This window comes from Periplaneta americana, chromosome 17, assembly GCF_040183065.1.
Source record: "Periplaneta americana isolate PAMFEO1 chromosome 17, P.americana_PAMFEO1_priV1, whole genome shotgun sequence".
Lineage (NCBI taxonomy): Eukaryota > Metazoa > Arthropoda > Insecta > Blattodea > Blattidae > Periplaneta > Periplaneta americana.
Window position 1 is genome coordinate 3,884,477 of NC_091133.1, and position 20,460 is coordinate 3,904,936.

The window sequence follows — 20,460 nt, forward strand, 5'->3', positions numbered from 1 at the left end:
ATAATAATAATAATAATAATAATAATAATAATAATCAGTTCATAACCTGAGTTACTGCCGATCTTTCAACTGGAGTTACGGGGGTCTTGACAAAATTTGTAGGTACCTAATTTAACAGTCATTTTCAATTAAACTCAAAACATAATCAAACTGGTCAGGTGAGAGTCTGAAATATTCCTTAAATTTTGTAGCGTTTTTATAAAGACGTATCATTATCAATGTGTTAAAACATAATTCTGTAAACCTATTCCTGAATATTTCATTAGTCCGTAGCTTGTTCCTTTTATAATACGCATGCGAGATTTTGATATCGTCATCTCCCTCTTCTAGAATAAATAGAAACTTCATTATCTTAGATTTATTCATTATAATTTTTAGGTTATGTCCGTGGCCTACATTAATTTACTTGACCATATATAATAGATGAAGGAATAAACAAATGAGAATCTACAGCGATGTGCGTCAATAAAGAAACCACTTCTCGGCGATCATCGCCAGCGTTTATTGTCGCCGGCGATGTGCGTCCGACGATGATCGCCATAAACAAACCGTACCTTTAGACAGTAACGTGATGTAACCGATTTTCAACGTCCATTTCATTAGGGTGTAGATAAAACAATTTGTAAGCAATTTAGTTGAACCTGCACAGTCTTATGCAGAATGACTTACTTTAATGACGCAATACATACCAACCACGTGTCTCCACGGACACAGGCGAGCATGTGCAGTGTGCATTATATATGGGGTCACCCTTGTATATCACAGCAGAATGAATAAAACAATCATCCCGTTTAGCTCCACCGTAAAAAACCTAATTTCAATTGGGATACGCATATTAAATATACATGTAAGAAGGCATTCCCTATTCTCCATTCACTAAAGAGATTGTATCATTATCCATATAAATTAAAACAGACGCTGGTACAGACACTCATTCCACCTCACTTCGATTATTGCGACGTTTTGTTCAGTGATCTCAGGATTGATTCCGCTCAGAAACTACAGTGTGTTCATAACGCGTGCGTCCGCTTCATTTGTAATGTTCGATACTATGATCATATCTCACCTTCTTTCGAGAAGTTATCATGGCTTAGGTCACATGAGAGGAGAAATCTGCACTCACTTTCTCTCTTATATCGAATTATGCACACTTCATCCCCCTATTATTTATTCGCTCGTTTTCATACTTTCTCTCGCTATCATAATATTAATACTCGATCACAACGCGATAACACGCTAGAAATTCCACTTCACACATCATCTCTGTATTCCTTATCTTTCACTGTTGCTACCTCTCGTCGATGGAACTCTCTGCCGCCTGAAGTCAAGGGCTGCCGAACATTGAAATCTTTCCAATCCAAGTTAGAAAATTATCTTATGACGAGTTGCCAAACTAACTTACTATTATGACAATTGTTGTATTGCATGTTTCCATGTAGTCACATTTTTTTATGTCCTAGTGATATTTAACTTATTTTATATGTTTCTTTCATATTTTCCGATAATGGTATATCTATAATGTGATAACTTGAGCTATACATAATCGTAATTTTCCTTACTGTGTGTACCTAAAAATATTGTATTCATTGTATGCTTTGTACTTCACTATTTTATTACTACTATTAGTGTTATTATAATTATTATTATTAGTATTACTATTCTTATTTTTTTCATTATTAGTATTATTATTACTACTATTCTTATTTTTATCATTATTATTATTATTATTATCAATAATTCTCTTATTTTTTTATACTTTGAATGTCTCATTTATTTTGACCTCCTGTTTACATTTTATTATACTTTTTCCTTTCTTTCTGTATGTTATATATTATGTCTGATTTCAGTTTTGTGTGTAAAATTGTAGTGTACTTTGTAAATTTGTAGTGTTTTTGTAACGCAGTTTTATTCCTGGTTGAGTGTTAGAGAAGGCCGTATGGCCTTAACTCTGCCAGGTTAAATAAATCATTATTATTATTATTATGCCTCCCCCCTGTGTGTACGCATTTATGCTTTTTGAAATTGCTCGATTTGGAAAACTTTTTTGCTCATAAATCACAACTCAATGACTTCTACCCTGTATGTAAAAGTGTATGTTTTTTTAAATTACCAGACTGCGAAAATGTTTTCCTACATATATCACAACTGAATGCCTTCTCCCCTGTGTGCACGAGAGCGTGCTTTTTTAGATTACCAGATTCTGAAAATTTCTTTCCACATATATCGCAACTGAATGCCTTCTCCCCTGTGTGTACGAGTGCATGCTTCTTTAGACTACCAGGTTGCGAAAATTTCTTACCACATATATGACAACTGAATGCCTTCTCGCCTGTGTGAAGACGTTCATGGTTTTTCTGATGACTAGACTGCGAAAATTTCTTTCCACATATATGACAACTGAACGCTTTCTCCTCTGTGTGTACGAGTGTATGTTTTTTAAGATTACCAGATTCTGAAAATTTCTTTCCACATATTTCACAACTGAATGCCCTCTCTCCTGTGTGTATGAATGTATGCTTTTTCAGATTACTAGATAGCGAAAATTTCTTTCCACATACATCACAACTGAATGCCTTCTCCCCTGAGTGTACGAGTGCATGCTTTTTCAAACTACCACACTGCGAAAATTTCTTTCCACATATTTCACAAGTGAATGCCTTCTCCCCTGTGTGTACAAGTGTATGCTTTTTTAGATTACCGGATTCCGAAAATTTCTTTCCACATATATCACAAGTGAATGTCTTCTCCCCCGTGTGTACAAGTGCATGTCTTTTTAGATTACGAGATTCCGAAAATTTCTTTCCACATATATCACAAGGGAATGTCTTCTCCCCAGTGTGTACAAGTGCATGTCTTCTTAGATTACGAGATTCCGAAAATTTCTTTCCACATATATCACAAATGAATATCTTCTCCCCAGTGTGTACAAGTGCATGTCTTTTTAGATTACGAGATTCCGAAAATTTCTTTCCACATATATCACAAGGGAATGTCTTCTCCCCAGTGTGTACAAGTGCATGTCTTTTTAGATTACGAGATTCCGAAAATTTCTTTCCACATATATCACAAGTGAATATCTTCTCCCCAGTGTGTACAAGTGCATGTCTTTTTAGATTACGAAACTTCGAAAATTTCTTTCCACATAAATCACAACTGAATGACTTCTCGCCTGTGTATACGTGTGCGTGTCTACTGAGATCATCCCACAGCAAATAATTATCTCCACAAACATCGCAAATCAAGGGGCTCTTGCGCGAGTGTAACAGAGCACGGCTTTTGAGCCTTGCCGAGTCGAAAACCCACTTTCCACACACATCACATTTGAATATCTTCTCACCTGTCTTCAGGAACTCATCCCCTGTAATACTGTCGCAGGAAGGTGTAACTCCAATGCTGTGAAGAAAATGTGCTCTTAGTTCGAGCAATATAGAGTAAAGCAGAATAAATAATCGGAAAGAAAACAGCATCCAACACAAATACATTTTACATAGTAATTAGTAAATAGGCCTAATGCAAAAAAGCATGTGCAAATATGCAATTCTACGCAAATTAAATCTTATAAAAAGTTTCTTATTTGCTTATTTTTACAACGCTTTATAGGGAGCTATGATTATATAGCGTCTGAGTGACATAAAGGTGATCATGCTAGCAAGATGAGTCTAAAGTCCAGAGTTCAAAGTTACCCAGAATTTGCTGGATCATAAACAGTGTTCAATCTCTATCAACTGGATCATTCCATATAACGTTTCAAGTTTTGTAACGTCAAGGTCTGGATTTTTCCAATATTCTAGTAAACGAATGTCATAATAATAAATAGGTAAATGGCCTAATATCAACCTCATATCATCAGTGGTTGAAAGGTAATGAAGGGTGAAATATTCGGGGAGTTGATATGTAGACTATTGTTAAAAATATTATTAAAATGACATGCTTCATTGTATCAACGTAAAAATTGTCCCAATACAATGGTGACTATATATATATTTACATTTACTTTTCAGTTATTATCGATTTTTACTTCGAGTATGTATTAAAACTTACAGTAAAATAAAGAAATGTTAATATTTTCAAATTTAATATGTTTTTATTCTATGTTATATTTTTTACGGGGAGACAACCAATTTACTTATCGATTTCAAAAAAATTAGGATGTCATTTCTAAAACTTTGGGAAATGTTAAATAAACCAGAATTGGATATCTTGCTGTTAAGGTTCATAGTCGCATGCAATGTATTACGTCAAGTGCTGTTATCAGAGATCCACACGCGTGCTTAGGCTCGGAGCACACAGGAAGAGACCGACTCGAGGATTAAGTTGGATAGGTAGGCAGGTACATAGGAAGAGACGCTTGTCTCAGGCTCTCAGAGACTGTCTGAGGGAAAACAATGAAGGTGCCTGGAATTATGTCTCGTCTCGAGGAAACTGGAGAGTCCAGTGTCCGCATGCGCGTACTTCTGCTTTCATTATTTCGTATCATAATTATCAGCGTTGTCGAGTATTGGGAGGAGATTCAGATTAATTTGAATTCAGTGTCTTTGTCTTGCACCAGTACTACAGTGGAATTAGATATAAACTTGTTATTCTGCTTCAGACAAGACCTGCAATATACAATTATTTGAGTTTAAATGCTAAAAGAGATACTATTGACTGGCTTTGGGAAGAAATATCTCAGGAAATGAATGCTTCAGGTATACAGTAACATTATTATTGCTACTATTATAGTATTATCATTATATTTTTAAAATTAACAATTAAAAGACTGTCTAAACACAAATAACATAAACAATTAATGGCATAGAATGACAAAATATAAATGTATCGTGTTTAATAGTATACGTAATTATACTCATTCCTAAAGAGCTGTTCTATTTTGCCATTATTGCTGTTGAAGTGAATACTGCATGTTCGCGATATTATGGCGAACTAATCGCTACATAAGTTCTGCAATAAAAACCAATAAATATCAATTCTTCAAGAACCACCGAGATCATGACATTACTTTTAAGTTTATATTTGGGAGTTAAGGAAGTCCACATATTTGTTACGAACAGTGTATGTCGTATTAGAACCTCGCTACAGATTCGAAACTACTCCTTCTTCGAGATCTTCCTGTGTGCGGCCAGCCTTAGTGATCGATATGACTGCCAGATGTTATGACATCCGCTCTAATAGCTTTCACGTGGGGATTTGTTTTCTTGGACTGTATTAATCTCAGCGCAACTTTTCCCTTTAGTTTAGAGGGTGATTTTGTTCTGTTCTGTCATTGTAAGTTGTACGTGTTCAATATGCCTAAATTAAAGACGAAAAGTTGGAGTCATCTGTGGTGTTGCAACACTTTCGGACTTTAAACACATTCGTCACAAGTCTGTAAAAGAAAAGTGACAAGTAGCATGTGTAAAAAGGTCCCGCATGTAGGGTAGGTGATGCTATTTGCGAATACTGTCACCATAAAATTTAAAAAATTGAAATAATTAGTGAAGCTACTGGGACTGAATTGTATGAATGGTCAAAATGCAATATACAGGGAATCATTGTGTCATTCACATCCATTGAAGAACATGAAGAAGTAGTTACAAATCTAAATCCTCAAAGATTTGCCGGCCTCAAGACTGTTCCTGGAACAAGAAGTGTTCACTGTGTGATTCCAGTTAATGGAAAGTTAGCAATAAAACCCTATTCTGCTTCACCAGAAGTACCGAAACTAGTTGAAATCAGACGTGTGACGCGCACCGGTCGTCAATGCGGAGACGCTTCTCGCAGCGACCAGCAGCAGTGACGGCGCATGGCGCAGCGGCATAGATCGGCCTTTACACGGCAAGTTGTTTTAATTTATGACTTCCTTACGTGTGAAGACCCCATTATGAAAATTTTACATCCTAATGAAAATGCTCTGTAAATTATCATATATTTTTTTATGTGAATTGAAGTATTCGATTTAATGTAATGGCGTTTTCTAAAATGTATTTTTAAATTTCTTTAAACACAAAATTTCAGAGCTGCACTGAATTATAGTATCTTAATAACTTCTGTTTTAATCTATCTAAAGATATCTTTAAAAAATTGTTTGTAATTATTCTTATGGTCAAAAACACATTGAAAATATGCCTATGTACTCAAATCAAATTATTTTAACTGTCCATAACATTTAAACGGTAGGCGCTGCAAACATAATTTTGTACATGTTTAATATATACTGTATAACAAAGAGTTTAATGTGGAATTATTAACAAATTTGGAGATATCAATGTTTTGCGTCATACTGTTTTGCATGGAATTACCCAACTGTTACATCTGTATCTTAACAGTGGCCTACTGCTGACGCATTTGAATCATGGGGGATGGCTGCTACATATTGTGTTTATCTGAATGTTTTATTTATTTATTTCATTTATTCATTCATTCATATTTATTTATAATATGGATCTATAATATGAAGTAGTTAATGAAGTGCATGCAATATATTTTCTCTTCAAGCCAAATTCCGATATTAATCCCAGCTCACATCAAAACTGTCCTAAGTGGTTTACTCAAAACTTATAATTCGTTTATAACATAAATATAATAATTCCGAAATCGCATTTAGAAATCAAATGAGTGGTCCACAAGTCTATAGCTGAGACATCATTGAGAGGCCACATCACATGCGCAATTTCGGATCCCTCATCCTTCTAGTGAAGGGAGGTATCAAAATTTGGAGGCCCTCGCAAGTTTCACCCTTCACGGCTTATCATTATCATAAGTCTCTACTTCACAGTCTTGTTAATGTGAGAGACTGTCAAGGACATGGAGAGATCACGAACTGCTGTCTATCAGATTGCACTGTGGTCTGAGTAAGCGCTGAGGTGTGTAAGTCAGGGATAAGTTGCTACAGTAATGTATATTTACTACAAGTTAATACTAGACAATACATAGCCCTACCAGGATAATTTATTTAAAAAATGTATGTTTTGGCAATCATGTTAAATAACATTTCTTTGGAGAAATACTTACCAATACTTATTAATAAAAACATTTGCAAATTATAACATAAACAACTTGTAATATATATATATATATATTGTAATGACATTTCTCATTCATGAACAAATGCACAGTAGGCTATATCCCCACTTACTTATTTACAAATGGCTTTTAAAGAACCTGGAGGTTCATTGTCGCCCTTATATAAGCCCGTCATCGGCCCATATCCTGAGCAAGATTAATCCAATCCCTATCATCAAATTCCATTTCCCTCAAATTAATTTTAATATTCTCCTCCCATGTACGTCTCGGCCTCTCTAAAGCTTCTTTTCTCTCACGTCTTCCAACTAACAATCAATATGCATTTCTGGATTAAACGATATGTGCTATATGGCCTGCCCATCTCAAACGTCTGAATTTAATTTTTTTAATTATATTACGTGAAGAAAACAATGCGTGTAGTCCTGCAATGTTTAAGTTCTGAACTCTTCTGTAACTTCGTCCTTCTTAGCCCCAAATAGTCTAGTTTTTCTAAACGCCATTAAATAATATAAAATTACAACAGGCAACGTCAAAGTTAAAACTATTTGCGTACACCCTAGTTAAAATTACATTCAATATATTGCTGTATTGTGTAAAAGTTTTTGCTAAAAAGCGTATTTTTAATTAGGTTTTAAAAATTCTACTATTATCAATTTTTCTAATATTAAAAGGAATTTTATTAAAAATATTCACACCCTTAACAAAATGGTTATTATAAAGAACAGGAGAGGTAACATTAGTAGCAAAAGAACTTGCTAGATATAGAATAGATTTCGTGGGAGTACAAGAGGTTAGGTTAGATAGAAATGGCATATCACAAATAGGAGATTACTTGTTGTATTATGGAGAAGGAAACAATAATCACCAATTAGGAACAGGATTCTTATAGGATTGAGTTGAGGAGAATAGAGATAATTATTTCAATGAACGACGGGAAGCAAGTCGTATACTTAGGAATAAAACGAGAGGTTACTTGAAAAAAAAAAAAAACTATTGCAGTAGAAACAAATAGTGAGAAAAAAACATTCCAGATTTATATAATGAATTTAAGAACCGATATCAGGCAAAGGTAAACGTGATCAGGGATGAGAATGGTGACTTGCTTGCAGACGCTCATTCAATCCTGAACAGATGGAAAAACTATTTTGGGCAACTACCAATACTAAATGTGCATAGCCCAAATAGAAATGATCGGAACGGAATTCAAATAGAAACTACTGAGCCATTTATAACCGAACCCACACTTTCAGAAGTCGAAATTTGGATAGAAAATCTGAAAAAATACAAGTCTCCAGGTATCAATCAAATTCCAGCAGAATTAATACAAGAGGGTGGAAAAGCATTATCTAGCGAAATTTATAAATGTGTACTTGCTATATGGGAAAAGGAAATTGTACCAGAACAATGGAAGGAGTCCATAATTGTACCTATTTTTAAGAAGGAGGACAAGACTAACTGTGGCAACTTTCGAGGAATATCACTTTTGTTGACGTCATACAAAATTTTGTGCGACATTCTTTTGAGAAGATTAACTCTGTACGTACATGAAATTATTGGGGATCATCAGTGCGGTTTTAGGCATAATATCGATCACATTGATCAGATTTTGTGTATCCGACAGATATTGGAGAAAAAATGGAAGTATAAGGGTACAGTACATCAGTTATTGATAGATTAAAAAAAAAAAGGCATATGACTCGGTTAAGAGAGAAGTTTTATAAAATATTCTTATTGGATTTGGTATTCTTATCGAAACTAGTTCGGTTAATTAAAATGTGTCTCAGTGAAACTTACAGCAGAGTCCGTATAGGCCAGTTTCTATCTGATGCTTTTTCAATCCATTGCAGGCTAAAGGAAGGAGATGCACTATCACTTTTACTTTTTAACTTTGCTCTAGAATATGCTATTGGGAAATGTCAGGATAACAGACAGGGTTACATCAGCTACTTGTGTATGAGGATGAAGTGAATATGTTAGTAGAAATCCACAAACGATTACGGAAAATATGGGAATTTTGCTTGAAGCAAGTAGAGAGATAGGTTTGGAAGTAAATCCCGAAAGGACAAAGTATATGATTATGTCTTGTGACGAGAATATTGTACGAAACGGAAATACAAAAATTGGAAAATTACCCTTTGAAGAGGTGGAAAAATTCAAATACCTGGGTGCAACAGTAACAAATATAAATGATACTCGGGAGGAAATTAATCACAAAATAAATATGGGAAATGCCTGTTATTATTCGGTTGAGAAGCTTTCGTCATCCAGTCTGCTGTCAAAAAATCTGAAAGAATTTATAAAACAGTTATATTACCGGTTGTTCTTTATGTTTGTGAAACTTGGACTGTCACTTTGAGAGAGGAACATAGATTAAGGTTGTTATAGAGTAAGGTGCTTAGGAGGAAAAAATATGGGGTTAAGAGGGATGAAGTTACAGGAGAATGGAGACATTTACACAACGCAGAACTTCACGCATTGTATTCTTCACCTGACAAAATTAGGAACATTAAATCCAGACGTTTGAGATGGGCAGGGCATGTAGCACGTATGGACGAATCCAGAAATCCATATAGAGTTTTAGTTGGGAGGCCAGAGGGAAAAATACCTTTGGGGAGGCCGAGACGTAGATGGAAAGATAATATTAAAATGGATTTGAGAGAGGTGGGATATGGTGATAGAGACTGGATTAATCTTGCTCAGGATAGGGACCAATGGCGAGCTTATGTGAGGGCGGCAATGAACCTGCGGGTACCTTAAAAGCCAGTAAGTAAGTAAGGATTAGAAGTCCACTGAATTTACAAAGATATGAGAATAATTATTTCTTCGTATGTTAGTTACTGGTCTGACAAGTATTCTCTGTATAGAGTACCATGCTTTGTGCAAAGAAATCTCTTCTACCAATAATAACACTTACAATGTCAGCTAGAGATAGGAACAATCTTGCAAATACATCCATTTTTGTGCGATTGTCATTTGATTGTCATTTGATTGTCAAAGTGCTGATATAGTAATCAAGATCGGTCTCATTCAGGTATTGCATTTATAAAATATAACCATCTGCCCTTCAATAAGGTGACTACAAGGATCCAGAAAACAAATACATATATAAAAGTTAACAATGAAACATGGACTGCATTTTCTTCCAGAGTAATAACAGAACCTTTCTCGGCCAACATTTCTACAGTTTCACTGAGAGACATTACACAGTGTTAGGGGCCACTTTCAGGGACAACTCATTTACTGTCATTAACTAGTGTAGCTATACGAATAATTTCACTTTTTACTTAAGCTTTGCATCAGGACACATCTTGAATACGAGCTTTGCCACTGATAGGATTACAATTTTAGTAAACATGATTTTCGAGTCAATAGGTTCTTCGCGACTGTGCTTATTGGGCAGATTTCTACATGACAGTTTGTTCTTCATTGTCCAGCATGACAATAAATGAGAGATAGTTGACAAGTTCCACCTGCTCCAGCAACTGAGTCATTATATAATGATGTACAAATAATGAAACCTTCAAGTGAAAATATGGAGGGATTACATTGTTTTCCTCACTTTAAGCTTTGGAGACTGCAAGTAGGAAAATGAGAGCAAGTCGTTTACAAAGAAGTTAATATCCTCAAAAATTCCTTTCATACGTGGACTTGCATATTCAGATCGATGTATTGGTGGATGGGTATGAGGCTGGCTAGAGACATAGACAGACGATGATGTAGAGAGACATACAGGCAGATGGCAATTCAGAATATGAGCCGTTCAGAGCAAGAGTGGTGCAAGTAAAAAATGAGTAATGAGGGTTAAAGTAAAGATTCTGTAAAATACAGCGCAACATAGCAATTAATATTCAATTTATTTAAACTATTAGTAGTCAGTGAATAGCAAGAAGACCATATTAATTGCTACTTTGCACTGTATTTTACAGAATTTTTACTTTACACCTCATTACCCAATTTTGACTTACACCACTTTTGCTCTGAACATCTCATATTCAGTAGTCCGTTTGAACATCAATCATATTGAAACTAATTACAAACTTCTATACTTTGTCATTAGTGTTTCAATAAAGCAGTGAAATGAACAACGTAGTAAAGCCTTACACACTTCACTCACCCCTCAATGAAGACTTCATCCTCTTCTGCCGTTACTTCCACTTTGACCTCCTCCTCCACTTTGTTAAACTCACATGCCTCCACCTGCAAAAATTGTATGAAACGATAGCAATAATAGCTTAAGGATCAATGCACTATAGTTTATATTCTGTAGATTGATTTTAAATCCTACTTAATCCAATAAAAAGTTCAAACATTGTTGATGAAAAATGCAAACGAATTTAAATAGTACAAAGCAAAATAATACGGCATTTTGTAACAAATATCCTGTTTTAAATAAAAATTGCCTAAACAGTAAGTTACTGGAGGAATAAATAAAAAGGACTCTTGCATCACATTCTGGGAAGGCATAGGTGAATAGGATTCAGGAAGACCAAGTAGACAACTGATCAAATGGTTAGAATAAAATTCGTAATGGACATTTGAAACAATTACACATATTTCTAGATTTATAGCAAGCACACAACTAAAATAAACTGAAGGTTTGTAAAACTCTAAAACAATTTGAAAATCCAGGAAAAATAATTTGCTTATCAGCCATACCATGCTAAACTGAGCCTGTACATTATTTTTTAAAGTTTAGTATTTCTTTCAGGAGACTAATAATAATAAACCCTTATTATTTATATTTTACAGTATAAATAAGTTCAACAACTGAGTTCACTGTATTTGTGTCTATTTTATGAAAAAAATGTGAAGTGTGCACATGTTGAACTTCAGTGTGAAAAATGATCTATGTTGAGAGTCCTTGAATTCAGTGGCGTAGCATGAAATTTTGAGCAGGGGAAGCTAACTCAAGTTGTCGTTTATGCAATATGAGAAAACGTATTACAAAAATTTAGTCTTAAAATAAATAGTAGACTATGTCAAGTCAGCAGTCGAAGATTGGTTGGAACCTCGTAACACCAATAAGGCATGACCTCAAATGGTACGTAGTAAAATATGATTTCACGGTTTACACGTATCTCTAACAAATAGACACGTATATGTATAACATTCGCTCACTCCCTGTCATACTTAGATAAATCATAATATTAACGGTCAATAGATAGAGTATTAGTATCATTACATAAGTATGCGTCTGTATTTTGAGTATGTCCTTCATTGACAGCAAGGGAGTCGGTCATTTGTTTCTTAGATCACACTTTTGTTCGTAAGTCAGTCTTGATAATAGAATTGTCCTAAAAAATTCAAGTAAATTAGTGTCAGGAACTGTTATTTCGCTCATTATTTATATATCAGCCACAATGCACACTAACACTTCAACTGAACACAACTGACGAAAAGGGATAACTCGGAAACTACTTATTTTCAATGTCAAAGCTAGCTTCCTGCGAGCCTTGCGACCAGGGTAGTTTAGTTAGAAAGGGATGGAAAATCTGCGGGGTGGATTACAGAGAAGAAACCAGTCTGCTTGGAAGCTGGTGTGTGTAGGCTTCTTGTTTACTGCTGCATCACAAATCATCCTGAGCTGCCGCATCACAATATTTAACGCGTATATATAACTTCTATTAAAATTAATAAATAATTTTGTCCATAAACTGCAGGTTTATTATGAAATAATCATTAACTGGGGAAGCTGAGCTTTTTAGCTTACATTGACGCTACACCACTGCTTGAATTGTGCCTTCTTTTCATCAACCACCTGATTTGGTGTCATCTTATCTACAGCAGTAGTCTTCTTTCTCTAAAAGCAGGTGAGGTAGATAACGAGTTTTAATTACACTAATGATAACAGTTGTGTGTGTCACACCCGTCTCAAAAATTACTCTGAAGTTTATTTTTTTTTATTAATAAGAAACTATAAAATAAATAAAAGTTTACAGAAGTAAGGTTGAGTCACCGATCAATATAATCTGAATGTTACTTTTGCTTGATTCAGAATTAAGACATAAAAGAGCTCTGGTTAATGTCTGTCACACCGTCCTGCAGAGTGTGACTGAGGTTATTAAACTTTATTTACTATTACTTATGGAAAAGGGAATTAAATTAAATTCAGTTGAATTTTATAGAAGACTTCTGTGGTTGTGTCATATAGGCTCATTCTCACAAATAAGGATAATTTTAAAAAAATATGACCGAATTTTGTTCTTGCTCCAAAACATACGACATTTCAAACGCTTTTATTCTTATTATTATTATTATTCATATATGAATACAGAAAAGTGGAGAACATCAAAAGAAAATTGGAGAAAGAAACTGAATGAAAATGAAGAAGCCGAAAAAGTTTACTTCTTGAAGGAAAGGAAGAGAGGTAAGAAAAGGCGAAGAAGTTCAAGAAATGTTTATCTGCAGACATGAACTAAATGAAGGCCAAAGGACGTAAGGATGCCGAAAGGTAGAAGAGAACAGCAGACAAAGGCTGGAAATGGAATTCCTGAGCTTGGATCTTCCAAGTGTGTGCAGTGACTTCGTTTGTGAGGCAGTTAAAAGAGTGAAAAGGGTGCTGGCAGTTATTGAAAAACTTTTGGAAGCAAATCCAGATGTTCCCAGTACAGTGTTCAAGAAAAGGAAGTTAACTTGGAACGAGGTTCTGGCAGCTGAAGAAGATGAAGTTAAAATTATGTGCTTGAGAGTGTGTGACGGAGAAAACACATTTTCAGAATCGATTAAAATGATGTGTCATGTTTCATATGAACAATTGATGGGTAGTCTTCCAGAACCAACTATACAAATTACAGGAAACAAGTCTCTATAATGTATTTTCTAGAAGTATTGATGTTCTTGAACAATCTTAGATCTAAGTACTACTTCAGTTGATCTCTATCTTTATGTATAGGTATGTATTTATTCACACTGCAAATGGGTATATACCCGGTGGCAGTGGTAACTAATTACACTCAATAATGACAATTAATAATAAACACAATTAATAAATAACAATAATTAATAATAATAATAATAATAATAATAATAATAATAATAATAATAATAAAAAGGAGCATCCTAAATTAAATGAAGCATGGTCACTTAAAATAACATTTAAAGTAAATCTAATTAGTATCTTACCCCTAAGTTCGAACTAAGACCCACGAGTGTGACAGGTTCATACCTGCAAAAGTATCTATTGGCACTACACTTATTTCGCTGTCAACTCACTCACTGCACTGATTCTACCTGATTTCACTAACACTTCTAACCATTTCACTATTCAAATACTTTGCACAGACACTTCACTGACACCAACACACTTCACTTACACAATAGACTTCACTGACACTACACACTTCACTGACAACACACTTCCTCACTGATAGAACAATTCAAATAACAAGATATCAATTACACCCTTTAAGTAGTGTGTATAATATACTACCGTCTATTAGTAAAGTCCTTAAGCCTATTTTTAAATACATTGTTGGTTATTGGTAAAGCCTTTAGTAAGTCTGCAGGTAAAGCATTCCAGTCCCTGATAGTACGATTGAGAAAAGAAAACTTTCCAGTGTCCCTCCTCTCTCTCCTTTCCCTCAATTTATATGAGTGGTCGATCCTTGAAGAGTAATTTGGCGGCTGCAACCTATTTTTTATTTCTCTCCAGGCAGCCTCATCTCTGTATGTTTTGAACATTGCGCATAATCGAATTCGCGTTCTCCTGTCCGTGAGTGTGTCCCATTTTAATGGTGAATTATTACGACAACACTTGAGAGCCCGTTTTCGAATCTTTTCCAGTGTCTTAATATATTCTAATCTGTAAGGATCGCAACATGTAAGGATCCTTTGTAAGAATGTTTGTTGTACTGTTGTTAAAATATTCTATTACAATTTCTACTATTTAATTTAGTGCTCCCTAAGATCATATGGATCATTTTTAGTTTTAAATTTTAATTATTTTGATATACAACACATTGGCCAAATATAACTTCACAGTGTCACACCCGTCCACCTGAAAAATGTCACGCCCGTCCTGTGCATAATTATTTTTAAAATGTTATGATTCAGTTATAAATGTGCAATTGTTACAGGAAACATGTATAACATTAAATAACTTTTAGTAAAAAAATCTCAAGCTACTTGTTTTATTACATTCACAGAGTTTTCTTGTTTTCATTAGAGGTGTTCACTGCTAGTGCATATTTTTGTCACACAGTCCTCGGACATTACGACGCTGCTATCTTAAGTATAGTTAGAATTCTGCGACAATAATTACACAGCAGGTGCAAGGTTTAATGTATTGTACTGTGATCCAGGTATGAGAGTTGTAGCATGCACTGCAAAAAAAAGGGGATCAATAAACTAGTTAAAAATGTTCTGCAAATGTCACACCCGTCCGCATGGAATGGCTGTTATTGTAAACTACAATGGAAGGAATTAGGACTATCTTTCTTGTGAATATTCAGGGGACTCTTCCAGTTACTATTATGCACAGGTAATTCACTTTTGGCCTATTAGATTTTTACTTTTCCAAAGTCAGGTTTGATATTATTGTTCCCAATTCAGTCTGTTAGGTTACTGAAGAGTTTGAACTGGATGACATGATTAATTCTTCCTCGCCATATAAGAGTTACAGTGAGGTAGGACAGGATAGGTTAGGTTAGGCTAAGTAACAGTGGCTAGAGGCGGGTTAGTAATGGCCCCTTGCACGTAGGTCATACTCAGCCAGAGGTGTACTAGCCATCCAGCTGCATGTGACTCTCACCCGCTCACCCAATGGGGGACCCTACTCCTCCCCACCCAAGTTCATGCCATTAAGGTGACAAAGCAGTACAGCATCCATTCCAACGGCCCTTCCAAGGTGTCGAAGCTACCTTGAAAGTGCTCTCAAGAGATTAATCCTGACAGAGATATTGTGGAAGGCTGGGAACCAGGGAGGATCCCCCCCTCCTGTAAGCAGACGAAGACATGCGTCTTGACCTGAATATGCCTTTGGAATGAGATGAAGAAAATGAATGATATCAAATCTAAACTCTTTATCCACATGAGACAGGAAATGCACTGCGGTAATTAAAATCTAACCAGCGAAAGTCGTGGCTCAGTCGGTTAAGGCGCTTGCCTGCCAGTCTGAAGTTGCGCTCGGGCGCGGGTTCGATTCCCGCTCGGGCTGATTGCCCAGATGGTTTTTTCCCCAACTGTAAGATGAATGCCAGGTAATCTATGGCGAATCCTCACACCCCATCTCGCCAAATACCGTCTCGCTATCACCAATCTCATCGACGCTAAATAACCTCGCAGTTGATACAGCGCAGTTAAATAACCAACTAAAAAAAAATTCCAAGTCGGCATGTAACTGTGAAAAACCACAGTCAGTTCAGGAACCGAACCACGGGCCTCCTGAATGCGAGTTAGAATGAGGTAATAATAATAATAATAATTATTATTATTATTATTATTATTATTATTATTATTAATATTATTTATTTAACCTGGCAGAGTTAAGGCCATACGGTCTTCTCTAACACTCAACCAGGAGTAAAACTGCGTTACAAAAAACACTACAAATTTACAAAGTACACTAAAATTTTACAGACAAAACTAAACAAGATAATAATAATAAATTGTAAACAAGTAAGTAGAAATCAGACATAATATATAACATACAGAAAGAAAGAAAAAAGCATAATAAAATGTGAACAGCAGGTCAAAATAAATGAGACTTATAAAGTATAAAAAATAAGACAATTATTGATAATAATAATAATAATAATAATAATAATAATAATAATAATGATAATAAGAATAGTAATAATAATAATGATAATAATAATAACAATAATAATAATAATAATAATTATTATTATTATTTATTTAACTGACAGAGTTAAGGACATACGGCCTTCTCTAACACTCAACCAGGAGTAAAACTGCGTTACAAAAAACACTACAAATTTACAAAGTACACTAACATTTTACACACAAAACTAAATAAGATAATAATAATAAAATGTAAACAACAAGTAAGTAGAAATCAGACATAATATATAACATACAGAAAGAAAGAAAAAAGCATAATAAAATGTGAACAGCAGGTCAAAATAAATGAGACATATAAAGTATAAAAAATAAGACAATTATTGATAATAATAATAATAATAATAATAATAATAATGATGATGATAATAAGAATAGTAATAATAATAATAATAATAACAATAATAATGATAAAAATAAGAATAGTAATAATAATTATAATAATAATAGTAATAAAATAGTGCAGTACAAAGCATACAATGAATATAATATTTTTAAGTACAAACAGTAAGGAAAAGTATGATTATATATAGCTCAACTTATCACATTATACATATACCATTATCGGAAAATATGAAAACAAAAATATAAAATAAGTTAAATATCACTAGAACATAAAAAAAAATGTGAATACGTGGAAACATGCAATACAACACTTGCCATAATAGTAAGTTAGTTTGTCAACTGGTCATAAGATAATTTTCTAACATGGATTTGAAAGATTTCAATGTTCGGCAGCCCTTGACTTCAGGCGGCAGAGAGTTCCAGTGACGAGAGGTAGCAACAGTGAAAGATGAGGAATACAGAGATGATGTGTGAAGTGAAATTTCTCGCGTGTTATCGCGTTGTGATCGAGTATTAATATTATGATTGCGAGAGAGAGTATGAAAACGAGCGAATAATTAATAGGGGGATGAAGTGTGCATAATTCGATATAAGAAAGAAAGTGAGTGCAGATTTCTCCTCTCATGTAACCTAAGCCATGATAACTTCTCGAAGGAAGGTGAGATATGATCGTAGTATCGAACATTACAGGTATTGCAGAGTGGAGGAGGTCGGCAAGAGAACTGTACAGGTGTCTTTGTGAATTGTGACTTCATGCTTATTTACCACCACTGGTTCCAAGAAATAGAGAGCAATCATGTGGACTTTAGTTATCAAAAATAAGTTAAGAAGAGAAATTACAATAAATCTAATTAACGGTACTTCCTATACTGGGCACAAAACAAAAATTGGATGGAGAACATTCAAGGAGGACTACAGAATGAAGAAATGGACATAATGTGAGCAAAAACCTTATCCTCTGGTCACCTGAATGTAGCAGACACATCAGCTAGTCAATAACAGAGGGAGAATTGCCGATCAAGCAAAGCACTTCATAAACTGCACTCACCTCAACTTCACTTTTCACGACGGCTAAGTCAATTTCCACAAGACTTTCATCAAATATCTCGGTTTTTACATCATAGCTGTGGTCCACACATTCTGTCTTTACTCCAGTCACTTGCAGACGTAACACATTTCCTACCTGCAACACAAAACATAATAATTATGAAATATATCAATGTAATTCTGTTGTTCACGAAAAACCAGTGACTATTTTCTAATTCTGCCCACTCCATTATTATTAAATTCTGATGTCAACGAATGCACGTGTACACACTCCAGAGTCAGTAGTGACATAATTTGTACGAAGAGCCTCGTAACACAGCATGTAAAAGCATAGCTATATAAGAAGAAATTGTATTGTTCAAGTACATGCTTACTTTCTTTTTCTATTTCAACATATAAGTGTATTTCACTGTTAAGTTATTACAGAAAGTGCATGCTGGCAAATATGAAACATGTTTTAAAATTAGTTACTGCATTAGATGTTTCTTCAGAAGGTAATCAGTGGCACAAAATAGCACACTTGTTCTCTTAAATGTTTATGCGAACAGCAATTATCTACGACTGCTGACATCTCTCATTATATTACTACAGCGAGAAAAGTTCGAATAGAAGCTATTTAATTTGTAACTCAAAGCTAAGACCACGCTAAGAAATAAATTAATGCCATGATTTAAGTAGCATCATCTCTTTGCTAATGAATCTAGTAGCAAGCCATCACAAACAACATATTCTTCCAATTTAAGAACTGAATTTGTCAGGTGCAATAGCCGATGAGTCTTCATCGGAGTAGAAATTTTGTCATGAATCTTTAGTCACTGGATGATAGTGCAGTCCACCAGCATTCTGATGAGTTTGAGCAACTACAACAGAAGGCGAAATCTGGTTCTGCGGACCAGCTATAGTGGCAAGGGAGAACATCATGATAACCATCAGACACCCTTGTATAGTTGGTCAATAGTGCATCATCACTGAGGTATGCGGACGTGAGGCCAGCAGTCGGCTGATCGGCCTTCTCCCTGTGTGGGCTGTCGCGCCCAGTCAATCTAGGATGCTTCTGTCCCACCCTCACATAAAAAGGTATATTGTTATAACAACGCATTTAGAAAATAAATAGTAGGCCTAATTAGTAATCATTCTCAATATAGGATACCGGTACCTCAGTTAAAAGTTTCCGCTCTTCTATATCTGTGTTATTACTTCTTTCTATTGCCAGAGGGTCGATTTCACTTTCCATCTTGATCGCGTTCATCACGACTGAAAAAGACAATACAGTAGTAAGAAATTGAAATTGACATACGTCAGCTATTTTTATATACTTACTAGCATGTGAAATAATAATTCCACGTATCCGTAGTACAGACATAAACGAACACAGATAACAATGTTGAATGTAAGATGTTCCAGTATTTACCTACCTTACAAACAAAGCAGAACAATTGAAGAATGAAGTTGTCAGAAAGACATTAACAGCTGAAATATGTTATACACTAGCAATTCAACTATACCTAATGCAAAACAAAAGAATAGCATACTCACTAGCATAAATGCTTCAAATATAAATAGGCTACGCCTTCCGATTGACCAATTTTTATTTAAGAGTACAAAGACTGAAATAAATTTCTACAGTATGAGCAGACGTAAACTACAAAGGAGAGATGGCTGGAAATACAAGGGAAAAGTGTGTGGATGCTGTTTACTCCAACACTTTGATTTTGGTTTGGGTCAAAGTCCGGTTGTGAAGAACTGGTCATGTAACTCATATAGAATACAAGGTAACAATGTGGAGGAATATAATTGATTGATATATCTGTTTCCGTCGTTAATCTGCAACATTAGCCACGTCCAGCATTAATACAACAAAAATTGGATAATATTGGCAGTTAATTTGACAGCTAGTTTAGGAACAAATGATCAAAGAGGCCGTGATACTAGTTATTAAAAAAAATCATACAGGGACTACAGGGTAGCAAACATACTTGGTAACCATGGAAACATAACGACGCCATTTCCTCATATTCTGTCGTCTACTTCAGCGCTCCACGATTGTGTTCTGTTTGGAAATCACGTAAGCATAAGCATGAATGTTTGCAAACTTTCATGTTAACGGCTTACGGTAATGTTTATGTCAATGCTTAGGTGAATCACTGAGAATGATCCCATTTGGTAGCCTGGGCGCGAACTTCTGTGTTTATGTTACGATTATGTTTAATTTTCAAATGGCATCATTCACAATGATTCACATAAGCATTGACGTAAACATTACCGTAA

At 34.8% G+C, this 20,460-nt stretch overlaps 1 protein-coding gene across 2 annotated transcripts; it reads right to left on the minus strand.

Moving 5' to 3' along the window:
* Nucleotides 1-440: 440 nt before the first annotated feature.
* LOC138693395 (zinc finger protein 708-like) lies at nucleotides 441-20,128 on the minus strand. 2 transcript variants are annotated; one of them, XM_069817326.1, is made up of 5 exons: nucleotides 19,729-20,128; nucleotides 19,349-19,446; nucleotides 18,194-18,328; nucleotides 11,117-11,199; nucleotides 441-3,393 (listed from the first exon to the last, which is right to left on the minus strand). In XM_069817326.1, exons 2-5 carry the CDS (start codon nucleotides 19,439-19,441, stop codon nucleotides 2,073-2,075), a joined length of 1,632 nt encoding a protein of 543 aa, XP_069673427.1. In that variant the 5' UTR covers nucleotides 19,442-19,446; nucleotides 19,729-20,128; the 3' UTR covers nucleotides 441-2,072. The 2 variants fall into 2 exon arrangements, with proteins under 2 accessions (XP_069673427.1, XP_069673428.1); XM_069817327.1 differs by lacking the exon at nucleotides 19,729-20,128 and adding an exon at nucleotides 19,608-19,714.
* Between the last annotated feature and the right edge of the window lie 332 nt (nucleotides 20,129-20,460).